The sequence below is a fragment of the Amblyomma maculatum genome, chromosome 6, assembly GCF_055883805.1.
Source record: "Amblyomma maculatum isolate TAMU_Amacu chromosome 6, ASM5588380v1, whole genome shotgun sequence".
NCBI lineage: Eukaryota > Metazoa > Arthropoda > Arachnida > Ixodida > Ixodidae > Amblyomma > Amblyomma maculatum.
Window position 1 is genome coordinate 27,135,381 of NC_139349.1, and position 25,922 is coordinate 27,161,302.

General features: G+C 43.0%; 1 protein-coding gene and 1 long non-coding RNA gene across 2 annotated transcripts in view; one reads left to right on the forward strand and one right to left on the reverse strand.

The window, feature by feature from the left end:
- The window catches only part of LOC146185297 (uncharacterized), a 601,519-nt gene that overhangs the window by 554,773 nt on the left and 20,824 nt on the right, over positions 1 to 25,922 (reverse strand). The window lies entirely within an intron of this gene.
- On the forward strand, positions 10,591 to 10,953 carry LOC146185299 (uncharacterized; the record flags this gene model as incomplete). The annotated part of the gene is made up of 1 exon (XM_084605502.1): positions 10,591 to 10,953. A coding segment is annotated over one exon (363 nt), but the record flags the coding sequence as incomplete, so codon positions are not given.

The window sequence follows — 25,922 nt, forward strand, 5'->3', positions numbered from 1 at the left end:
AACGAAACGCAGCATTGAACACATGGGAGTGACATTCTGAACAGAATGCTCGTAAGACAAGGGGCACAGCATTAAGCATAGCACATTAGAAATTTGTGAGGTTTTTTTGCATATTCGCTTGAATGACATAAGACTTGTACGAGCGTCGCTGAACGATCATCATCATCATCATCACTATCACCATCAGCCTGACTATACCCACTGCAGGGTGAAGGCCTCTCCCATATTTCTCCAATTAACATGGTCCTGTGCTAGCTGCATCCACTTGACCCCTGCGAACTTCTTAACCTCATCCGCCCACCTAACTTTCTGCCGCCCCCTGCTACGCTTTCCTTCCCTTGGAATCCAGTTTGTTACCCTCAGCGACCATCGGTTATCCTCTCTTCGCACTACATATTCTGCCCATGCCCATTTCTTCTTCTTGATTTCCACTGAACGATATTAGCGCGTAATCAAGGTATTCCGAGATCGCTCATCGAAACACCGTAGTAAGCAATGCAAACCTCATTGCATGCTGCGAGACCCGATCGCATTGCTTATTTTATCTTTGTTATACAACTGCCAACGGCCTGTTTTCTAAGTCTTAAGCTGTGTGGGGACAATCTACTGAAAGCATGCAACGAACGCAAGTCTCGACTAAGCAAGTACAGAAAAAAGTAAATCAAAGACACAGCAGAAAATAACGGGTCATAGAGATAAATATGTACCCTCAGCTTTGTTGAGGCCTTGTAGGAATAAAAGCACTGTCTCCTCGCTTACCACGTTTGCAGGCAGGACAAGCATTTCAGTGATAGTATACCGTAAATGAGTACTGCAAAACATTTGTTGGCACGAGAAAGCTACCTTCCTACTTAGTGAATCACGGATTGTGAGAATGAAAAAAATAATAATAAGGCTTTCATTTATTACTAGTTCATTGTATTGTTATGAGTAGGAAACTTTGAGCCTACAAGATGGTGTTAAACACATACACAACCGTTAAAGTCCTGCAGTATACCAATCATCTGATTATGATATATTGCGGCTGTGGTAGCTGGAAATTCAATGTAAGTTTGATTGTTTTATCACAGATTCTCTTTTATCTGTTAAAATTAGGCTCACAGATGCCATACAGGCAAGCCGCATTCTAACAGTGGTCATTGAAAGGTTTTTATAGGATAAAAGCTCTATTTCCTAACACTGTGGTGCCGGTTTCTAAAGCGTCTGTCGCCTTGTTCCTTATTATTTTTATTTCCCAAATAAACATTCTTTCGGATGAAGGTAAGAGGTTGGAAGACATACTGGTCTATATAAGGCTACTATAAAACTCATTGGAAAGTTAAAAGTAACTTTCTGAGCGTTTATTCATTGATACTGCTGTTTTCGCTTTTATTCCTAGTTACTTGCACATCTAAATAATATTTTTTATATAGAAAACAATTTAGAATTACCCGCGCATTAGTACTAAAAATATTTCAGTGAAATTTGCAATCAACTTCGAATGGACACATTTTAGCCTCTACCTTTGCATTAGTGTGGTCAGTGAAGACCAGAAGAAAAGGAACCTAAGGCTGATACCCACATAATACTAGAAATCATCGCAACATACCACTGGCTGTTAAACTTCTATGGTTTTGTAAGGCATTCTTTTATCAATGGAAATTGGCAACTTGTGCATTGTTATAAGTTGTCAATTCATCAAATATTTGTGATGACATGCAAAGTTATAATTAAGGAACAACTGATGTGATATTGAATAGTTCTATGTCATGTCACCGCTAATTCACGTACAGTTGTAATCAGCTGAGGTAAAATGCGTAAGATAGCCTATGCCGGTAGTTATCCAGTATTGCACGTCGCCCTGAATAATCAAGATATGTATTGGGCGATAGTTTGAGAGAAAAAAAAAACCTACATATATCAAGCTGAGCAGAAGATACTTTCGTTTTTCTTCTTTTTTTTTTTTTTTCATGGAGGGCGGAGGTTCTCGGCCACCATTGTTTCATCGACGTCATAGTAGCCGAAAAGCCTTTTTAATCTTGTAGCCACCACCTGAGCATGGCCGGCCGTTCCCAGCCAAATGGCGTCTATAAAGAGGTCTGAAGAGTAGTCAGCGATTGGAAATCGGATGGTGTAGGGAGAGGGAGCCACGCTGGGAGATCTGCTTTCCTTGTCAGTACTAGCCAGCTGTGCAGTGCGTCGTTAAGCGCAGGTACGCTCTTCGATTAGCAGTTTCTTTAAGCCGAAAAGCATACACTACACAAACTGCGCTTGCTATCGGCGACCAATATATACCATGCGCACATTAAAAAGCTAGCTTTTAAGAAATTTCAACGCGAACTTCCACGAAGCAATGAGAGATTACCTTATTTCTTCCGAGAAAAGGCGCCCTTTGTGACGCGCAAATGAGTGTTTGTGGAAGCAAAAAAACTAATGTCAAAGCGTGTGCTTTCTGTTGCATTGTCGGCTTCTCTGGTTAGAGCACGTGCAATTTTCCTTTAATACAAGTAATATCAGTTCAGTATGAGAACGTGTTAGTGCCAGTTCTGGCACAAAAGAAGTCCCCTGCTGAAACGTTGGCTCGGCTTGTAAACTGAGGTTCCCCTTCATCCCTTGTTTAGTTCGCTTTCATACAGCTCTCTTTTAGTTGCTTATAATTTATACCACACCAACAAAGCAAGGTTCGTCGTAAAAGCAAAAACCTGGCCATGAATCTTCCATATTTCTGGACCGCTGGCTCTAGGAATTCGACTCTGCTGAAAAACCGCTGTGAGCTCCTATATCTGCCTCTTTGATTTTAAAAGAAAAATTAACAATGACCATGGCTGCGATTCGATCCCACGGCAACGCAAACTGATCAACTTTTGTGGCCACGACATGAGCAAACTACAGTAACTTATTATTCTGAATGGATTCATCGCCGCACTCCTCACCTCTCGTGTTTAAGTGCCACTCTATAGCCTTGTGTACTGCACGCCATTGTCTTCATCAACTTTCATCCGTGCACAGTGAATTCATATTATGCCGGTACCACTCTATGTTTTCAAGGTTCATTAGCCTTACCTTACATTTTGTAATATGCGTCCCATAATCTGTGATTACAAATTTCGTCGAACTTTGCCTGAAGCCTGAGCCTGAAATTTTATAGCCTCGAACAGAAAGGAAAAAAACAATAAATACTAACACTCAAATTTCTCTTTGGGCTGACTTAGATAAAGGGAGCACCATTTTTTGTTCAGAGAAGACGATGACCCAGAAAATCAAGTTCTAAAAAATTTATATTAAGCCGTCATTTAACTTATAATATCCTTCATTGTGCTTCGTGTGTAAATTGAGAGCCTGCAAGGAGAACAGACAATGGTGTACAAAACCCTAAAACAAAAACGAGAACTTTAAAAATTCATCGACGATGTCTGCAAAATTTTCAATCCTTCTCTTGTGCAAATACCCTGAGAACGCGGTAACATTAAAATTAATGGACATCAGCACAGTTGCTTTTTATAACCCGATATAAACCCGCTTCATCTTGTGCCCTGGTCGCTGCATAGTGCAGTGCCCCCGACTTGCAACTTTGTAACTTTAGTTGGCCCAAAGACGCGCAGTTCATGTCGCTCACCTTCCCTCACTCACTTCTTCATATTGACGGGAATAAAAATGCAGTCTTAATGTTTAGTACCAGTTTTCGGGCTAATTAAAAGCTACCAGCTTTTTTCAGCGGCAGCAGTAACAGACTAGTATTTTGTTTATGTCACAAGCGCTTGATCGAATACGGTTGAGTAGAACGATCCCGCTGACTCTAATAAAGAAACCTGAAATTTTCTCACCAAAAAACTTGTTTATAGGTCTCGTTATAGGTTAACTTGCTATAGTTAGGTAAGCCAGATAGAAGCATCGGCCTGCGCATGTACACGACTTAGCGTTTACATAAAGTGGTTTCACCAAGACAAGACCGCGTATGGTGCCTAAGATGAAAGACCGCGTATGTTGCCCAATGTGAAAAGCGCTCAAATGATTTCGCTCGCGTAGAGCCCCCAGTATTTTCAAACGCTTGTTATATCATGCCTGGACACTTTCCCAATTTACGTGTCATTAAGAGCGTCGGATATCGACAAGGGCCAAGGGACACACAAAGCCGCTGGTAAAAAAGCAAGCTTCACGATTATCTGAAGCTGCTTAAACGCTTACTGTCGCGATTAACATTGCAGCAGGGGCTTAAGGCAAAGGTAAGTCGTTTTTGCACATGAAAATCCGCTTTAAAGCTAGATTCTTAACGTGCAATAAATCTTATCCGCGTACTCTACTCTGCCTGCATTCGAGTACGGGCGAAAATGGCATAATAGCAGCATCACTGCTCCCGACTGGTGACTGGTAATTGCAAATAGTATGACATCTTTACCGAGAAGAGAGCTTAGACAGCGAGGAAGTTGCGCAAACGCGAGTGTCTACTGGGTCGTGTACATATTCGGAAATTTCGTATGGTGTATCGAGTATCTCCTTAGTCGATTACTCGATCTAATCAAATAGTGTTGTTCCAACCCCCTCAAAACACGACAAAACAAATATTTCGTGAAATTATTTATATTCTAGTAATACAAAATAAAGCAAATAGTTACAATAAGCCTCACCGTACAATTTCGTTTTTCGCAAGCTGTACTAAAATAGGGCCCACACCGATGCCACGTGCTATGATGCTGGGATCTGTTCATACAGAATGAAGGAACCAAGGCCGCTTTGTTTTCCACTGATGGAGAGGCGTTCTTAATGCTCATGTACGTACATACTCCAAGACCGCACGACGTGCCATGGCGTAGACAAGTTCAAGAAAGCCTGCCTTGATACCTGATCACGGAGGCCCCGTGCCAAAATGCATCTCATTCGTGTCATGCCCAGTGATTTAACATTTCTTATTTTCTCATAAATGTCAATTTGCAATTTCCTTATATGCATAATAGACTTTAATAGACTTAATATAATGAAATAATGTTGCGGCCCATAATTAATAACATATGTTGAGTCTTCAAGAACTAGTTCTTTAACCCCATAAGTGAAGCACCCTACTGCAGCACAGACGCTGGTGCTTCCGTGTTTCTCGATACCTCCCGCTTTGGAGGAATATTTTGAACGTAGAAAATATTAGCAATAATATTCAATTTCAATTTACTTGGTCTATATCGCTATGCGATTCCTATTTGATTCGTGTTCGCAATATCAGCTTGGAAAAAGTGCTATTTGCTTTAACGTCTTTTGTAAACTCGTTTACTGCCCCTCATTAAATGGTTACGTACTCATCATGATTACACGAAACATGATAACGCAACATTGCCCATTGCATTTTTTGCCTCCTTTCCACATCTGTTGGCTCAAAGGCGGCCGAAACGAAAAGATTCCTGTTTCACGAGAGCTTGTCATCGACCCGCTCTTCTCAGTGGTGACTGGCCGGGATTGGTTTCACTTCCAGTGACCGTTCTTTTGTTCTTTAATGGCAAAAGCATTACTTTTCTGACAAGTGGCGAAACAAGGAAGTGATGATAATTTATCCATGTGGTTTTCTATCAAAATAAAAACTAAACCGCTATTCACGTGGCATTAAGGGTAGTGGCATACCGTTTAACTTCCTATTTAGAACTGATGCACTAGTAGAGTTCAAAATTGCTTGCGACAGGGATTCGAGCCGACAACAGGTGCAGCTTCAATTTTGACGCCAATCTTAGTCATACAGCTGATTTTGATATCGAGTCTACGCAGCAGCCTTTCGTTGCAGTGCGTTCCGAGCGATGTCGTACAATATCACGTTGCTCGCAGCACACGTCTCTTAATGAAGTTGCTGGCTGGCTCGCGACAGACAACCGATGACATATGTATGTTTAATGTTACGCGTTCCCTCGACTTTCATTTAACATTTGTGACGCCACTCTTCATTGAGCGAAATTCCGATGGTGTCATTCCATTTCTCTTTGCACACAGTATGCGATTGTCTGTGAAGTTAGTGGCTTGCTCGTGGCAGAGATTCCCGCCAGTGACATAAACCCAGGAAGCACAAACCATTGTCCCAAATACGGAGTGTTTTGGAATTGTACTGGTCCTATACAAAGACGACATTGGCAACAAAGTGTCATTATTAAAAACGTGATTGTGCTTCCTGGGAAGACTTGCGATGAGACATTCGGGTCTTCACCTCTGCAGCATGTAAGCTGTCTTAGACGCCCCTATAAGTTCTTTGTGTCGCCCATGGAAAGCTACTGTGTGCCCGCAATACACCAGTCGAGCGGAAAAGGATGCTGCTTTCTCTGCGGAACTGTACAGATTTAAACTTTAACGCCATCGGAAAACAGCCAAAAATCGAGGAAGGTTCATAGACAAGGTGTGGGTGACGAAGTGTTATTGTACGTTAATTAGGTGATGCAAGGCTGAACATTCTAGGCTGCAGAATATTTTGGCGAGATGAACAATACCCCGCTATTTCCTCTTTCATCCTGATAAGAGTAATAACTGTCCTATCTAAGGCACACCCTGAGGCGTAATTAACTTATTCTTCAGATAGCGGTGGGCCTCATTCCAGGTTTATATCAGAGGCCCTCCAGGCATCCGTGAGTGGTCAAATTGGCTCATTATATGTCTCGAGTCGTCGGTTGTCGCGACTCGCTAAAGGCGGATTGGATACGTTTCAGAGCGAGCTTCCATTTTTCAGTCAAGTATAATTGAAGATGTGCTCGCTCTTCAGTTTCAATTCAGGTTTATGTTTCTTGTAAGGAAGAAGGAGGAACAGAAAATTGTAAACACAGCTTGTCAAGGGTCCCACTAGACAACAGGTTGGATATAAAGCAGTTTACATATGTACTATAAGTCATTAAAAGTCCAATATATATCTTTACACGATATAGTTATATTTTTTTTTCGTAATTAGGCAAACAAAAATAGAGTTGTATATAGAGTTCGCAGAAAATAAAAGCGCGTCAATGTCGAGCTTGTTATCGATGCACAAGTGAGCTTCAGGACTAAAAGAAAGGAACAAAGAACTCTACTGATATTTAGTACCAACAACGCGCTATAAATGCTCTATGCCTGCAATAACTAAACAAGAGAAAGCACGCAGGACTGGTACAAAAAAATTTAAGCAAAAAACATCGGGCGAAAACTTAGGGTAATATGGTACTGTCGTATGTTTCAGTATAAAACCTTTCTATAACGGCATTTCAATAGTGGAAGAATAAAAGTTCAATTCATCTATCAATTAAGTAGAAGTGGCATTTCCTAAAACAAAAATTTCTTGCGATTTCCATTTTTCACTTTTTGATATAAAAAATAATGGCTTTGTCGTTATTGTGTTTACATGAGACTTTTATCATAATCAGCCTGTAATTATGCAAAGCAAACATCGGAAGATTATTGCACTTCAAATATATTTTGCGGGATAACAAAAAGGAAGTGCTTGCTGTCCATTTCCGACAGAATAATGAAATCTAGGAGAATAAATGTCTTCGTAAAGTCCATGTACACATCTGCGGCCATTTTGTAGCTGACAAATTGCTCCAATATGATTTCTTTCTGTGCACAAAGCGCTCTTTCTGTTGGCCAATGTCGTCTAATGCCGTGCTGGAAAGAATACCGCAAGTTATATTTTTAAAAAGCTAGCGGTGGTTTACTCTGTTGACTGCTGTTTGAGTGATTAAACACACAAGACCAAAAAAAAAAGTTGTCAGAGGCGGAGCTTTATTATATACTGATCACCCATCGCTTGGCACGGGAGTTCGCCTAGAACCGCCAATTTCTCTACACAAATAACCCTGCTTTCTCACATTTGAAAGCTGATCCGGGCACCATCACGGCCGCTAATGTCGCCGACGGTCGAACAAGACTTAACAATCCCTAAGAATCCTGAAATACTGGCAGGGCATAGGTGTGGCCCAGCAGCGAGTGATCGGCGTCCGGTTGTGCGTGCCATTGTTTCCGCGGCGCCCTACACCCTCCTTCTGCCCTTCCACACGTTCCGGCTTGCTCGAGTTCCGTTGTGACCCCTTTTCTTCTCTTGTCTTTCTTTTTTTACCTTTAGTGCAGCGGTGCTGCAGGGCGCTGGAATGGCCGGCGAATGCTTTAAAAGCAACCGGCACGGTGGCCAGGGCGTGCATTGCGAACTGAGACAGCCTACCCGTTCAGACTGCCAGCCATCAGCCCTCACAAGCCCCACAGGGAAAGCATGAAGTCCACGGTGAGTCGGGTTAGCCGTGGTTTTCAGGTGAAGGCAGAGTAAGCGCCAAACGACGAAGGAAGTGCGAAAGTGGCACGTTCGAGCTCCGACTGGTATTCGGGGTATCGCTGCTCTTTCTATTACTACTACACTGAGGCTAGAAACTCAGGCGTGATGCTTGGAACCTATATTCCCGATGATGGAGATCCCATTCCAGTGGTAGGATTTCTTCAAAGCAACCACTTTTTTATTTTAGCAAAGATTTCGGGCGCTTCGTACAGTGTAATGAGAGAAATTCCGGGCATGTGTGGCGCATGCTTTACTTAGTCTCCTTCAAGGGGCAATGATGGAGGAGGTAAGGGTATAAATGAATGGCATGTTTGTAAATACTGTGGCTTGCACTTTCGTTGCCCAAAACCTCGCGGACTTATATATAGAAGTTCCTTTCTGCTTTTCTTCTTCTCTGTTTTCATTGATATTTCTAGAATTATTTGAACAGTGTTTTTAATGGGAGTAGTTCGAGCCTCTTGCCTTTTCTTGATACTGAATATTTTATTCATAGCGGGAAGGTTACACCTACATATCTGCATTGCAGTCGATACTAAAGAATTCTGTAAACATTGTTTGTGAATAGTAATTTTTCATGCCCTGTCCAAATAGAGGCAAAACCGAACCATGACGACCAGCCGCCATACTATACACTTGCTGACATGCAGGTGCAAATGAGTGAAGCTGTAGACATGTCTTAATGTCAGTTGAATTTGCCAAGCTGTATCAATCAGAGGCGAATGCCTGCAACACCTGAGGATGGCCACTGTATCTCGCCTAAAAACAAGCACGAGGAAATAAGTAACAAAAAAAACATTCATTTCGTTCTATAAGAGAAGTTAGATACAATGTGAATTTATGCACTGGACGTAGTAGGCCCAATGGATAGCACGGAAAATGTATGTATAATCCCTCATGTTGCAGCGATACTTACTTTGTTCCCATGATATCAAAGGGACGTGAGTACAAACACAAGGCGCCAGGAATACATTACGTATTCTCTCTTTTTGCCTCCTTCTGGCTGCAAGCAAATATTTAGCTAGATTGTAAATGACAGGCAATGACGATAAATTGAATTTGAGTGAAACTAAATGCATCCTTCTTTGAAAAGAGCAAATTTTGGTGCGTGGGACGGTTCGTTTCATTTAAAATGTCCGCCGACATTTATTGTAAGCTGCTTAGAGCTAAAAGCAAAAAAAAAAAAATGAACTAACAACAACCTTTGAAGAATAGCAGAGCCTCCAACTAATTCATTTTTGCGTTAGTAAAACGAGCTTTCGGACAAGTTGATTACTTAGCTTCCACATAAAATCAGTTGTGAATTGCAGCGAATATCCTTGTCGTGTGTTCTTTTCTTTCCTTGTGCTCGTCCAATTTTCGCACTGCAGTTATGTGGGATCATTTATGTTCGTTAGGAAGTCTTCTAAACCTATTATGCTTTTGTTTGTAAAAGTATATACACAACATATGTTTTGTACATAACATGCTCTAAATGTAGACAAAGCTGCAACAGTATTCAACCATGGATATTGCTGCGGAGAGAATGAACATATAGAAAGGAAACTTTGGCATAATAAAGAAGAAAAGAGTTCTATAACTCGGCCTAAACAAAGCTTACGATTTACTGTTGAATTGTACAATGATTCAAAACCAAGTGTATTTCATCAACAATCTTAGTTTTCTTTTGTACAATGAGTTTAGGGCGTCTAAGTTCCAAGTTGATAATTGAAATTCAGTATATTCCCGACTAAACATCATTTCCTAGTACAGTTTAGTGGAAAACATTTGCTTCCATGTTGGTAGTAGAAAAGGTTGTCCACAATACTGAGGTGTAACGAAGCCGTTAATGTTCGGAAATTATGTAATAACTAATTGTACAAATTTGACGATAATGAAATTTTCTTCACAACTGTTCCTGCTTATTAAAGAAAGGCAATTTTCCCGCTAATAATGAAAGCACTCTTGAATTTCTCCTGGCTCTTGTTGGGCGGCCTTGATACTCTTGGATATCATAAACTACGTAACTGCGGTGCATCAAAGCGGCTAGTTGTTTTGATGATTCCTAGCATCAATGTGAGTCGGAAATATTAAATACTAGACTGCCATGTGTTCACATTGCCATACCTTTTAGTGTTGGCTCTGTTGCGCAAGCAAGATCTCCCAGCGTCGGTACTGATGCGCTGGTTTTTGCGTAGCCCCTTATGTTACCCTACGTTACATACGATTAGTGCTACAAACGTAATGGCAGAATATATTATTGCAATAAATTAACCTCTCGCATAAAACGATACTAAAGAGGCGATGTGCTTTGACCTCTATACTTTCCCACCAAAACTAAAACTTGCTTGCATCTGTTTCGTTCTTTGTTCTCTTTGCATAAACAGGTTACTTTGGTTTGGCTGGCCGTCCTTGCCACAGTAGCATCGGCTGGATTGTATGGCGGGTATGGAGGCTACGGTGGATACGGTGGATACGGGGGTTACGGCGGCTACGGAGGAGGATACGGCGGCTATGGCGGCTATGGCGGCTACGGCGGTTACGGGTATCCTGTGGGCCGTGCCTTTGCCTACTCCACGCATATTCAGCACGGCTATGGTGGTCACGGAGGTTACGGTGGATACGGCGGATACGGTGGATACGGAGGATACGGAGGCTACGGAGGCTACGGAGGCTACGGAGGATACGGCGGATACGGAGGATACGGCTATGGACATGGTTACGGCCACGGGTACCACGGCTAAAAGATGGAGGAGTGTTCGGTTTCTGCAAAGAAGACTGAGGTGAAAGTCGTGCAAAAATTGGAGTCGACACTGCCACTTGGGTCGTCCTCCGTTGTGTCGCGTGGCTGCGTTTCACAATGCTAGCTTTGCGCTGTTGTTACGGAGGCACACGTGAAGATGTTAATTATCTGTATGTACATAAAAATATATGCTTATTTTCCTTGATCTCGCTGTCTATGGTCTCTTCGCTGAAATGCCGATTCAATGATGACAATGTTTTTTTGCATTATTTATGTGATCAAAATAGATGCTTTCGCACCTAAGCAATCAAGATGTGCTAACAGCAAATTAGTCCATTTACGTTTAGTGTGCAAAACAAAGGTTCCTAGGCGCCATTGCAGCGTAGACCAGTTGGCCCGAATGATGACGGAGGGAATGTTGTAATTTTGTCTCAGTGCTTTCTTTATACTCCACACGTTTGCAATCCATAATGAAGGAAATAAGAAAATTAAAGGAGGGAACAATGGTCACATAAATAACCCACATAAGTAACAATAACCTAGAGAAAAAAGAATTCTTCGCTACCGTATACTGGAAGACAGGAACTAGATGATATATAGGTGAACAAAAAGTTTTGAAAGACGCTTAGGCACCTCCTAAGAGTTGACAGGATAGCGTGCGTGTTGTTCCGACATGTTTGACAGCTACTTGGGCGATGCAAGATCACGCAAACTGCGCCCATTCGGCGGGACGAACTGTATACCAAGCCACACAAAATCAGCAGCGCTTTTAACACGCCTTAACCTAGCACTGTTTGCCATGATTTGTTATAGTTTTTTAGGGCGGTTTGGCGTCGAGATCTCGGCTAAGAATTTGGCAGGAAGTTGACGTCTTTATGATTTTTTTTTTGTGAAAAGGAAACTCGAAATGTCTCTAACTTCTCGGAATATATTTACATTTAACATTGGCGGTCTGCAATGGGGTGTCTCATGTCATCGGTTCAAATCGATCTCGTAAACTAGCCTCTAAACTGACTAGAGGTGCATGCTAAATGGGAAGCAAAACGGTACTACAGCATCCGGAATGCGGCACACAGATAGGTTGCGTTATAAATTTTATACGAAATCGCGTGCGTATTTTTTCTCACGCTTTTCGAATGATGTCAAGCTTTTTCAGGTCGCAGTGACGCCTTTTCAATGAAACGAGCTCTATACGCCATAGCGTAAAAGTGAGTAAGAGTCGAACGGGCACAGCAAGGTTATGAGAATAAGTTGACGCATGCAAACAAACAAAAAAAAGTCCGAGTGGCATTTACTACTACATGTACTGCGTAAAAAAAAAAAAAAAAGTCGGGTCTAATGAATAATTTCAATACGGAAGAGCTTGCAGTATTGTGAACCGAACTGTTTTGAGGATAGCGGGGGTTGCATTTTAGAAAACTTATTTTCACTAAATTCTTTTTCCACCTGCTACTGGTTGCGACCCCTTCATGGATCACTGCCTTGTCGTGGCGAAGGGGCTTGCGAAACTCGATGAAGTCGTGAGTTCTGCTGTGTAGGGCCACCCAAGATAGACAGGTCACGGCAGAGAGTTCTGACAAAATGTGATTCACTGGAGAAGGTAATGGCAACCCACTCCAGTATTTCCTGCCAAGAAAACCCTATGGCCAGTCACAATTAAGAACAAAGCTAGCGGAATTGATGGTATTCCAGCTGAGTTGCTTCAGAACCTCAACCACGACGCTGTTAACACACTGCATACATTATGTCAAAAGATTTGGACAACGATGCAGTGGCCACAGGATTGGAGGAGGTCAGTTTACATCCCCATTCCAAAGAAAGGCAGTGCCAAAGATTGTTCCAACTACCGCACGATCGCGCTTATTTCGCATGCTAGCAAGGTGATGTTAAAAATCCTGCAAGGTAGGCTGCAGCAGTATGTGGATCGGGAGCTTCCGTACGTGCAAGCTGGGTTTCGCAAGGGCAGAGGAACTAGAGACCAAATTGCCAACCTTCGCTGGATCACGGAAAAAGCAAGAGAGTTCCAGAAACCCATTTACTTCTGCTTTATTGATTATGCGAAAGCGTTTGACTGCGTAGATCACAGCAGATTGGGGCAAGCTCTCCAAGAGATGGGGGTTCCAATTCACCTCATCTGTCTCCTCAGGAACCTTTATGAAGGGCAAGAGGCCACAGTCAGAACTGGGCATGGCCTTACTGATTGGTTTCCGATTGAGAAAGGGGTGAGGCAAGGCTGCATACTGTCGCCCTGCCTATTTAACCTATATGCAGAGTGCATCATGAGGAAGGCCGGTCTGGACGAGTCTTCAGCTGGAGTGAAGATTGCTGGAAAACGTATCAACAACCTTAGATATGCGGATGATACCACTTTAATGGCAGAAAGTGAAGTGGAACTCAAGAGACTTCTGATGCGCGTACAAGAAGAGAGTGAGAAGTTTGGGCTTAAACTGAACATTAAAAAGACGAAGATCATGGCGTCTTGCGCTATCAAGTCCTGGAGCATCAATGGACAAGAAGTGGAAGCTGTGACAGATTTTCTGTTCTTGGGCGCCAAGATTACTTCAGAAGGAGACTGCAGCCATGAAATTAGGAGACGCCTGCTTCTGGGAAAGAGAGCAATGGTTAGCCTTGACCGCCTAGTAAAGAGCAGAGACATTAGTCTACCAACCAAGATCCGTATAACCCGTGCTATGGTCTTTCCAGTTGTGATGTATGGATGCGAGAGTTGGACTGTGAAAAAGGCTGACCGCCGAAGAATTGACGCGTTTGAATTGTGGTGCTGGCGAAGACTCTTAAGAGTTCCTTGGACTGCCAGAAGATCAAATCAGTCGATATTGTCGACCATAAACCCTGACTGCTCATTGAAGGGTGAAATTCTAAAGTTAAAGCTCAGCTACTTTGGTCATCTGATGAGAAGAGAGGAGTCGCTGGAGAAAGATTTGATGTTGGGAAAGGTTGAGGGTCGCCGGAGAAGGGGTAGGCAGCGAACGCGATGGTTAGATGGCATTCTCGAGGCATTGCAGATGAAGCTATGTGATGTTAAGAAGATAGTGAGAGACCGGAAAGCGTGGCGTGACATGGTCCATAAGGTCACGAAGAGTCGGACACGACTGAACGCCTGAACTGAACTGAACTGGTTGCGACCACGAGCAGCACGAAAGACAGTAGCCATTATTGCCTCCTTCAACATCCCAAGGGGCGACGTTTAGATTTCCCAAAAAGACTTGCCTGATATATTATACTTGCGGTCTTCTGCCTTCTGTTTTTCTTTCTATTTGGGAGCACCTCACATGCACCTCCTTGCTTCACGACGACCCAGTGTCTGCCGCAAAAAAATAAAAAAAAAAGAGAGCATCACTTGTGAACCAGACATCAACGGAAGCGAATGTAAGCTTTGCTCAACAAATTTGCAAACTTCAGACCCTGCAAACAAAACTGCTCTATGAATATAATGTTCTCCAAGTCTCTTTAAAGAGCGACTCTTGCAGAACTCTTTATCTTTATAGACTGCTGATTGTTGTAGAGCTACAGGCCACTCGGTAGGACAAGAGGATGGCAGACACAAAACAAATTCAGCGTATTAATTGCTGCACCTGTCATTACGCTACGTAGGATGTGTTAAGAATATGCTCGAACACGACTATGTGCTAGAGTAAGGCAACAGTGCCATCAGTGCGGTGATGCATGCGCGTACCTTCCCCTAATACAGTCATTCATAATGATATTTATTCTTAGCGTGACTATTTAATTTTTCTGCCAGGTCGTTTCTTTCATCATCCGCCCAGAATAGCAATTTACATAAGGTATATAGTACGCAGTGCGTATAGTAAGCACATAATGCAATCACCAATTGAATGGGTTGGCAGCCACTTTTCTCCCGAGCTGCACATTGTAGCACAGATCCTGTTACAAAATGGTGTTTTTTGCAGGTGAACACATTGGCTGCTTTTGTAATGCCGGACGAAGATGAAAGAAGTGTAGCTGTCAATATCATAATTTTTTCCACACCTCCGAACGACTATGCACGAAAAAAAGAAAGCCGAATTCTAAGCCACACTCTAAACGAAAGAATAAGCAATTTCGGATAACACTACTTGCCCACAACTGCGAGCTTGTACTTTTAAAAGAATGTTGTTGAAGCCGGCACTCTTACTCCAGAAGAATGTCATGCTTCTATGCTCCCAATAAGACAGTTCGCTGCTATATCAGTCCTTTGGCTGTGTCAGCTTCATCGTCAGAGAAAAAATTTAGCTCAGACTGAGCCAAATAATAAACCTTGTGTCCGGGCTTATAGCAGTCAGCAAAGCTGTCATATTACCGTGTCAGCGAAACTAGAAGTCGTTGTTTTTATTGTGTCGTTGTAACTACAGATAGTCAGGAAAAAGAGTTAAAAGAAAGAAAGAAGGTTTGAGGCTTGGCTGTTTAGAGGTAAGACGGAAACAAACGACGTAACGGTCCAGCCTAAAGCATGCAATATTGAAGAAATATTGAAAGCGGGGGGGGGGGGGGGGGGGGGGGCACGTTTACCTGCGTAATAATGCACGTACTCGGAAAAATATTTAACCAGCCCGCAGTTCTGTTCCGCGCTGTTCTTGGACCACCTTGGCGTTGTCGCGAAGCCCAAGATTTGCGACGCTGGAAAGCTAAGACAACAGAAGCCCGCAATTAACTGGCTAAGCCTCGGCCGTCTTCGAGCCAACCATTAGCGCCTTATTCAAGCGCTGCTCGCCTGCACGGCCTCTGAGCGCGCAGAATGTTATGAAGAAAGCAAAGGCACGGTAATTGCTTCTTAGGGTTCTCTGGGTAGCTCCCGAAAAGGCTCAGGAGCTGCCACATTTTGTCACAGGCCATTCTTCGCCGGCATTTCTGCAAGCTATGTTGGTGCTGTTTATAGCATTCTTGCTGTCCTGAATAATGAATGAGCAGCTGCAGGGACATTGCGATGAGCTTAGGGAAGGCCGCATAGAGTTTCCGCCAATTACCTTGTGAGAGCAAAGAAATAAGTACGGGTGCTTCTTCATCCGTCGCTCTCCTGGGAAGGGCTAAGAGCGCAGGGATGGAAATGCAGGAATTGTGAAGTTAAGATGCAGGAAGCTAGGTCTTGTCTCGGACTCGCTTACTGGTAAATCATAGCTAACGACCACGCTGAGATGCCTCCTTTGAGCTTGTACGCCCTTCTCTACAGCCCTAGAAATAGAGCATGACTTCCCACACTTCCCTTATAAATTACTGCATGGTTTTGGAAGCTGGCGTTGGCATGGGGTACTCAGGGGCGCATTCCTTCTGGGCTGTTTGGGTACAGCAGGGGCCCTGCTTTTCGAGGACATTCCTCGCGTTCTACTGTTCCTCCTGGAAATATACCTTTCATTTCTATTTTTTTTTCTAACTTTCACGTATTCGTTGAAGGAGCCGATAAATGAGAATACTTGTTCAGCAGCAAGCTTGGCGTTACAAGTGACAGCCTCTCATGGCGAAAGGAAAAACAATAGAGACCTACAACCTCGGTGAGGACTAACTCTATATAATGCTACTGAGAAGCACAAGCCTTGCACCTTAGTTACTTTTCGCAAATACAGTACGTAAAACGTGCGGTTCAAGGTATCCGTACTTGACTCTGGCTCGTGAATTCCGTTAGCTGGTACACTTCTGACATCTCTATGAACACGAGTTATCTATGAATTATCTGTGAACACGAGTTCACAGGTAATTATGGCAGCATCATTTGTTTTGTGCGATGTTGTGCACAATTTCAGTGTCTGCTGAAGCTCCCCAAGTGGTCTAAATTATTCCATGCTCTCCACTACAGCGGCTTTAACAGCGCGGGTCAAACTTCGTGTAATTGAATTGACCACAACATTTCGAAAACAGACTATCAGTAACAGAAACATCAAAGCTTTTCCCTGCAGAAGCACGACCAGTGTGTATAGTGAGAATGCACCAGGTTCCACATATATTTAGGTCTGCTTGACGATGTTGAATTCGAAACCTTACATGTTGAAGGAATTCTGAGCCATTGTTCGTTTCGATGAAAATGCAGGAGGCTCCGTAAATGTAGTGAAGAATTGTTGGCCGTAAAAACTGTCAGCGGCAGTAACCTTCAAAATATCAACACTCGCAACATTCTGCCGTGTAGCTGACAAAGGTGGTATTAGCGGTAGTACTAGCACAGGTAGACATTTCCTTTGTGGAGCGGAATTAAAACGGCAACTGTGGTTTCAAAGCGATTCCATATTCTTTTGAAGCAATTAGAATGCTGCCCAAGCAAGAAATTAGGCTTTACATGGAGGGTTTCTTTACATCGCAGCTCTTACTTCTTGTGCACCTACCCTGAGGCCCAAGGGCACTCAATCATTGTTGGGAGTGGCTGGCCTACCTGGGCCACAACATTCTGGTCGTCCTTCCAAAACTATCTATTCTTATCTGGGACACCGGCGTCTCGGGATATCTGTTGAATGGCAGCGTTGAGATCTTGAAAAACCCATTAACACAATTTTGTCCTATGTATAAATGGAGAAGTTTATGTGTACCTGGAATACAGTGACAAGGATGACGATCATATTGTTGGTAGCAAAGAATAAACTCAGACAAAAGGTTCAGCCCAGTCCCGGACAACCTTTCATGGTCAGATGAAACATTTACATTCCGGACAGCCTGGTTAAAGGCATCAGTTACCGCTATCGAGTATGGCATTTAAAAGCGAACTTTGATGTCCCCAAAATTTTGTTACACGTTCGGAAAAATATCGGCTAGAGTAGCGAAAAAATAACAAGAAACGGGACAAGTAGATTCGAAGCACGCGTTTCACGTTGAGAAACGCACCACTAATACAGTGTGTCAAAGTACTGCTTTTACTTGCACTTTTATTTGTGTACTTAACATTTCTCGACTTGTCGCTAGTACTCCCTGTGGGACTGTATCATTAACAAAACGCATGCATGCTTTGATTTCAGGCGCCGTGTCTTGTAGGATATAATGAGCACGCTCAATAATGGAGTTAACGAGTATCGAATCCGCAGCTCAAATGTTCTTGCTCACAGTAACTACGCTTTCCTTGAAAACGGGTACCAAAACTGTGCTTTGGTAGCTGATAAAATTCCATACGGCTTTAAAGCATTTTGAAAGCAGAGTAGCCAGCACTTTGGGCATTACAGCCTGTCGAGGACGTGGCCTGCTTTTTTAAGAAAGCTGAAGGGAATGCGACAGGAATTCGGGAGAGACAAAGTCGCTGGCCTTTATTCCATGACGCGACCAGTTTGTCGCTACCTACTCCTAGAATGTGCAGCACAGAATGCACTTGTTGCTTCTTGGTAAAACATTCTCTAAAGAATGCCTCAAATCTTTTGAGAAGAACCAAAGATTCCATAGGTCAGTCAGCGCCTCAGATGCTAAAGGAATGCCGCTTTAGGAATGCGTGCCTTTGTCAAATTCTGCATTTTTGCCTTTCTCCACTTCGCTACAAATATGGCAGCTATTATGTCGTTATACCAGCGCGTCTATGTATGAGAGTAGCAGAAAGCGTTCTTTTGGTAATGTCGTTTTGCTTCGCAAGTATTGCGCAAGACACTTGTATGGAGAAGGAGGCTTGAAATGTTTACTGAATCAAGCCCTCAATCTGCGCTCAAAAAATTAGAGCTGCCGTTCGAAGCTATTGGGCTGTGCTGCATTACTGACTCTGAAGAGAATTAAGGGCCAGCCTCCTGTGAACTCAACTAAATAAGCTGCGTTTTGAGATATCCTAATTGGAGAAAGTCAACATTCTCGATTACGGAAATTTTATGGACTACGGACCTGATCATAGCCTTAAGTGGGTTCAACTATACACTAAACCCTATCAGAGAAGTGGTGGGGGTTAGTTTATTGAAGGTTTTGACAAATTGCGCTCGACAGTATGAAACAGATACTAGGAGGTAGGACAAACAATATACACAGGACAAGCGCGAACTGACAACTACCGTTTATAGAGAAAAGTACGTGTTACGTAATACATAATCCATGCTCATGCTCTGTCCAAGGAAAACTCGCGAACTCACTGTCCAGGCAGACAATCCTTGCAACACATGCGAAATTGCGCACCAAGAAAGATTGGATGAATGTGGTATCAACATTGTGTACAACGTAAACTTGTTGGGCGGCATAAGTTAAATTCGCCAAACCGGCAGATGTGAGAACACAAGGTTAAAGGAGCACTGTAATGATGTAAGCAATGTTATGAACCCTGGGAACTTTGCAACACATTGCGCAAAACACAAATGTACGCCGGGCTTTGAAGGAACCACCATCGTAAGCCGTTCAAAAGACAGAAAGGAAAGAGAAATAAGAAAAGCGTTACATATATTAGATGCTTGAGAAGACAGGTGCGTAAGCACATCATCAGTTGTGCCTTCGGGTAAGGAGATAAAACTAATAAAGAAGCATTGGTGCGTAAGGATGTAACACTGTCTGCGAAATGCCTATGCGGGATTTGATTAAGCACAGCATGCGCACCATTTCAAACGTAAACATTTTATGGATAAACTGTCGTTGTCAGTTCGCGCTTGTCCTGCGTAGTTTGATTGCCCTGTTTCCTCGTGTCTGTCGCCATATTGTGCAACGCAATTTCTAAAAATGCTGAGCCCTCTCATCCAGACGCGCCGCACACGCCGGATCTCATATGTACCTAATCTCTTGCTTTTTTTTCTTGCCCACCTTAACATACCTTTATTCTTACGGTCAAAGCTCTGTTTTGGTGTCCATGCTGTATACGAATGGTGTCCAGGTTTTCCTTTCTTCTTAAGTTATGGTCCTAACTTCATCAGCTGGTTACAGCGGCCGAGGTATAAAAAGTTATCAACCGGTCTTTGCAACATATAATTTATTAAGCGGTCTCAACTGCCCTTCCCCATCGTCGAATTATATATCGGCAGCGTTGAACATGACTATAAGAAACGCACTACAGGTGCCGAAGTACCCTTTCTAATCAATATCTAAATCTTCCTTTGCTAGCCAAAAGACACTCTGGATGCGAATGAAAGGCTGATCTGCCGACTGACGTCCAGCGCTGCGAAGCGTAACAAGCAAGCCTGGCCACCAGTGTTTCCAGAAATTAATTAAGGTAACTGAATGAAACTTCCCGCTCCGCTTCGTAAGGGTAAGGCAAACACTGACGAAGAACTACCTCCTTTACATTCCCAGTTAAATTGTATGCCGTTGATTTCCAGTAAAAAAACAAAAAAAAAACTGCTGAATTTTTTTGTTCTCACTACAGAATTTCTTCGCGTTTTTTACAGTGAACCTGCTTTGAGAAGAGCTATTTCTGCAATAACATAAAAATTCTGTGTAGTTAAAACAGAAAAGCACCACAGGATTACAGTGCACTAAACAGTACTACAGAAAATAACAGAACTGCAAACAAATATAGCGGGCACCTCATCTCCGCCTTTAAGAACACGACACGATAGAGTATACAGGCTACATACGGATATATTAATCCCCGATTTAACCAAGCCGTATGAACGTGCCTGCTTGTCCTCGGGTTAACGTTTTTGACCCAGAATGCAAGCGCGCTGGCAGGTTGCTTCTGATGTCACCCTCTCAAGTGAAAGGAAACGCCAGATTTGGCAGCTGTTGCGTCAGGCAACTCTATATACGTCCATTCAATTCGCTGTTATGTCACTGGCAGCTAACACATGCCAGCGCCATGATCGTGATTTTTCGTTTACAACGCCGACGCCGACAACGCCGAAGGCGATTTTTTTTTTTTTTGTGTGTGAACAGGGCTTATAACATTATCGTGTTAATACTACAGAACTACTGAAATGTCTGACAGCCTCAATTTATTTGAGAATAGAGTTAGTACAGGATGTTTGTCCTCAAGGCAGGAGAGGCAAATTATGAATTATGAAATCAGTGAATAGCAATGCTCTGTTGTAAAAGAAAAAAATTATTGGTCACGAAAAAAAAAAGCAAGAAATATCGCGAGCCACAAATCAAGCATTCAGTGATGTATAGGTCGAACATTCATTCCTGAAATTACAAGTTGTTTCACTTTCCAGCGTTGTACCAATCACTTGAGGGTGGGCATTACAGATGAGCATAACTTGATAATCCGCTCTTTTTTATCCATAGTTTGAACGAGGAAGATTTACTTGAGCTGAGGTACGCCGCAGAATGCAACTTAGTATCTCTGCTAAGGTCATTTTTATGAAAGGTATAGTTTTCTGTTATTTTTGTAGAGAGTGCAGGACCTTCTAACACGTGCTATAACAAACTCTAATCAGACGAGGTTAAATTTATTGAAAAACACGTTGGCATGAATGGCTTTATGGTTGACTTGTTCGTTTTTGTAGCGGGAAAGAATAAATTTTGTTTTCTTTGTGCTTAGTTGGAACTTGTTCAAAGAGAGCCAAGTGTGAAATTTTTCAACCAGGTATTGGACCTTGTTTCAACTTCTTGGAAGTTAGCGCAAGAGAACAAAACATTTGTGTCACCGGCATATAATACAATCTGCTGTGTCATTGGAATGTTAAATAGTTCGTTAAGTATCGACCGATATGCAGAATATTTTATCGCGGTGTTTACATTTTGGCGTTGTTGTTGTTTTCGACTGCGTTGTCTCTGTCTTTCATAAAAGATCTGGCAATGCTATAGTTGCTTTGTTAAACAAGCACAAAAATCAGGACACATTATGCTACTGCCGGGTTTCTTTTTCCTTTCGTTTTTCGTTTGCTTCTGAAGTTGCGTGGTGCAAGGCTCGCCCAATTCTATTCTTTATCGGAAAGTGAGACCGCGGCTCTACTTGCAGAACAGAAAATAAAAAAGGCAACCTTAGTCCGGCCGGTTCTTTTCTTCTCAAGGTCGTTCTGCTTCACTGTTCGGTTTTCACAAAGCTCTGCGAAATTCCCCCGCAAACTACGAAACGACGACGTTGCGTGTGAACTTCTCGGTGCAACACCAGGGAGAATACTTGATTCCTATTCTCCACCCCACCTTTATTGCCGGCAAACGAACACGTAACTACAAAAGAAGAAAAATGACCGAGGCGAAACAAGCCTTTCCTTCGTGCCCTTTACACGTTGTTACTGCCGCTGTTTGACAGCTATCAGGTGGGAACACCACTGGAGCGTAGGCTCCATAGAACAAGATTGTCAGCAGTGACTTTTGCCTAAGCTGGCAGAATGCGGAAGTAACCCGGATCATTGCTGGAAGTAGTAGGCGATTTGGATTGCAGTGATGAACGAGAAGTGCTTCGCTGCTACTGAACGCTACATAGATCGTTGACCTTGGGCTCAGCGGCGCAGTTTTCATGAATGCGTAAAGCACGCATTTTTTGAGTAGTTAAAGCGTCAAAGAAGCCTATAAATCTGAGTGACGATTATTGATTCCCGCAAAGCCAGAATTTTTACCAAACACTGCCGATCACGGCGACATAAAGCTTAACAAATCGCCAGTGGCGATCATCACCTGCTGTATGCGTCTTACACGCACTATGTACCTGGTACCGGCGCTAAATTGAACCACACTTTTTAACAAAACTGAGTGCCCTCACTATACTGAAGCTCAGCGATGAATGTCGAGAGCGTAGTGGTCTTGATGGTCTGCAGGGGGTTCTGAATTGTTTGAAGGCAAATATTTCATATTGACATATTGGCTAACCTCTAATTTATTTCCTTCGACGATACCTTTCAACAAATTGAAGAAAATAATAGCGAAAGAGCTTTAACATGCTAAACCTAAGATAAAGCGAAAGTGCGCGACTCCTCCACTGATGTCTGCGAACGTCAAGGACACCACAGCCGGATGTACAGGACACGAAGATGTTGACGGCATTTTGAAAGAAGAGGTTCTGCGTAGTTATTAACTGTTCAAGCAAACTGCCGAAATTCAAACGCAGTACTGTATGATGCAAAGAAAAGATGGGAAGCGCGGATCCGCTAATAGCCCTCTATCTTTCATGAGAAAAGACCCACAGATGTAGAATAGGAACAAAAGCTGGGGCACCCAGTGAACAAGAGATGATCTCTGTAGTATTGCCTTGATGGCTGGGTAGACATCGGTTCATTTTCCGTGGAAACTTAATACCACCTTCCACGTTAGCTTTTACCAGAAGTTTGGACACCCTCAATCATCAGACACGTCGGTAACAGCCTGAGAGAAAAACACATAGGAGGCACTTTGGACCACTAAATTGCAATGAGGTGAAAGCCTTTGAGACGCCGATCATTCCTGCTTTACTGCGCCTCCTTTGGTATGCTCTGTGATGCGGCATTGGAGGAAGCTACAAATGAAAGGCGCAGCACGGACTACTGAAATGGATGACAGGTGGGGTCAACTTCGTATAGGCATGAATTGCTTGGTGAAGTCATCGGTCATGGCTGGACCTGATGTCATGATAGGATGTGATGTCGTGATGACATCAGTTCCGGTTATTAGATATGTCGAGATGCAGCGTCATGGTGACGTCACATTCGGGCACGACGTCACCAGGCATCACGCCACAATCTGGCGGTTTCCCGTGAAATCTCCAGCACAAGCGTTATACTTCTAATGGACGCACGCACTGACATACACTCATGAACCTAAAACGGTTTTCGTCTTAATACTTACAGATTGCACGGCCGCGCAGACAGCCCACAACGTGCGCGTGTTGAAGAAGACAAAGTTTTAACTCATGCGTTATTGGATTTCTCGAATCGTGACAATTATGCGACACAATACGTGTAAGAAACTGTTCACTCTTCAAAAACAGTTAGGTCTCTTACACAATTACACGATGCTACTGCTACCTTCATTTTTCGGCTTCTCGTGAGTACCGTCAGTGTTCAAAATTCATAATTACAACAGGAGGACAACCCTTTTTTTGGTTCACATTCATGTGCTAGCAAATGTAACAAACTTATATTCAAATTTTCTTTTCAATGTTTTCATGCTCATCAGTCCTCGGTGATGCAATGTTCAAATTTTCTTTTCAATGTTTTCATGCTCATCAGTCCTCGGTGATGCAGTGTTCTTGCATGCTTACTTATGCGTTATTAGGTCACCCTGTTGGCCACTGTTGACTCCTCTTCTTACTAATTACTTTGTATTTGCAGTCACAATGCTCACACAAAGTCATCTTTCTCACTATTTCGCAGCGTTTCTTAAGTTGTGTATTGTGTGTGGTGCCGTTGTATTCTGCTCGGAAGCTTTCCGTCGTGAGTAAAAGTGGTTTCTTTTAGTATGGGTAGATGAGTAGGCAGCATCGCTACGAAGTACGAACCGCTATTTTAATGTCAAGGTGAAAACAAAAAAAGGACGTGCATAGAATATATAGAAACGAAGAAGGGAGAAGAGTTACCGAATTCAAACGTTTCCACATAAATAGTATTACACAAGTTTGACAATTTTTCTGAATTTTCACAAAGATTTAACCGAAGATTTCGCGAAGTAACGGGTGTTTCACACTCTTACGTACAAAAGAAAACCCATTAACAAGGTAGTTTGATCATTCTTTTCGTTCATGTCTGGCTAAGTTCAAGATTAGGACACCCTCGTTTCCTCATATGCATACGAAAAGGCACCGTCATTTAGATAGTATGGGCGTAGCGTACCGCCGCGGGCTGAAAGACGCGACACGCCCCTTTTTTTTGCAATTAGCCTCTCTATGCGTGGATAATGAACGGCGCAAGCGGCCGGCCCGCCCGTTCAATCAGCGAGTGCACTTAGCGGAAAACGAAAGACGCGTTAACAGTCTCTCACTTAGAGGCCACCTTAACTGCGCCATCGTTGTACAGGTGCTATATACAGAGGAAAAAGTAGGTGAAGGATAGGCGGCGCACAAAAGGGAAAGGGCCCGATGATTCGGGTCATGCTGCTCAGTCAGAGAGCTACAGTCGTACGGCTCTCGTTTGTAGAGGATTAAGAGGGAGGGAGGGGGAGATTTAAAACTTTCAGAACACCTGAAATGAGCGCTCTAACTACCACTTAAAAGACACCGCAAAATCCTGCCGTATCCTAAGCGGCCTTCGAGAATAAATCTATTGTTCGACCTTAAGGAAATGGAGGTGCGGAGGGGAAGGAGAGGGGGCTGAGGAGAAGAGCGCCCCCCCCCCCCCCCCCCCTACCCCTGCCAAGATTGAAATGAAAGTGGTTGAGTTGTGGTCGGCCACACCTAAAATAGCTCGGCAAAGAAACCGCATAGTTTTATTTACAGCGCCGAAAAGTCACGAATTCTTCCTATACTGGACTAGAATTGTCTGTCGGGTTATTTACTTTTCTGCTATACTTAAAGGCCAGGCCGAAACTGCATATGCTTGGGCAAAAGTAGTCTGAATTCTTCAACGGCCGCTATCGGATGGAGCTTCATTTTTATTTTTTCATTTATCTACCCTAAAGACTCTAGTGGGTTTTGCCAAGGGGGGGAGGGAGGGGGAGGGGCATCGAGCAACAAAAACGCTGAACAGAATACAACAATAATTTGCCAGCGCAAGAAATGCAAAAAATGGCTATTAGGCATACACCGAAACAAGTTGGGGGGGGGGGGGAGAAGGGGGGGGGAGCATCGATCAAAGGATGCGACTTACAAGGTCGCACAGCAATAATGTGACTATGTAAGAGGACAAAAAAAGAACGATACATTGAAAACCAGCACATAACAATTCGACTACAACACGACTAAGGGTACTAATTATGCAATGTAAAATGCGTGACACACAATAGGGAAACGAAGAAAAAAGGGGAAAAGAAAACGAAAACAAACGAACCAAAATGCGAACATTTCCCGCTAGCCTGTTAGGCTGTCTTTCTGTATAACACAGAAAAGGACAGGTCATTCCATTTTCTTATCGCTAGGTATACAAAGGAAAATCTTACGGCGTCGGTTCGTACAAATGGATGACCAATTTTTTTTATTGTGATCGAATCGATGAAACCTTATTAACGGCTCGGAGAAATTTAAAGTACGTCTGTGTCGTCGCATATCGCAATGAAAAAAACTTCCAATATTTACCTACTATC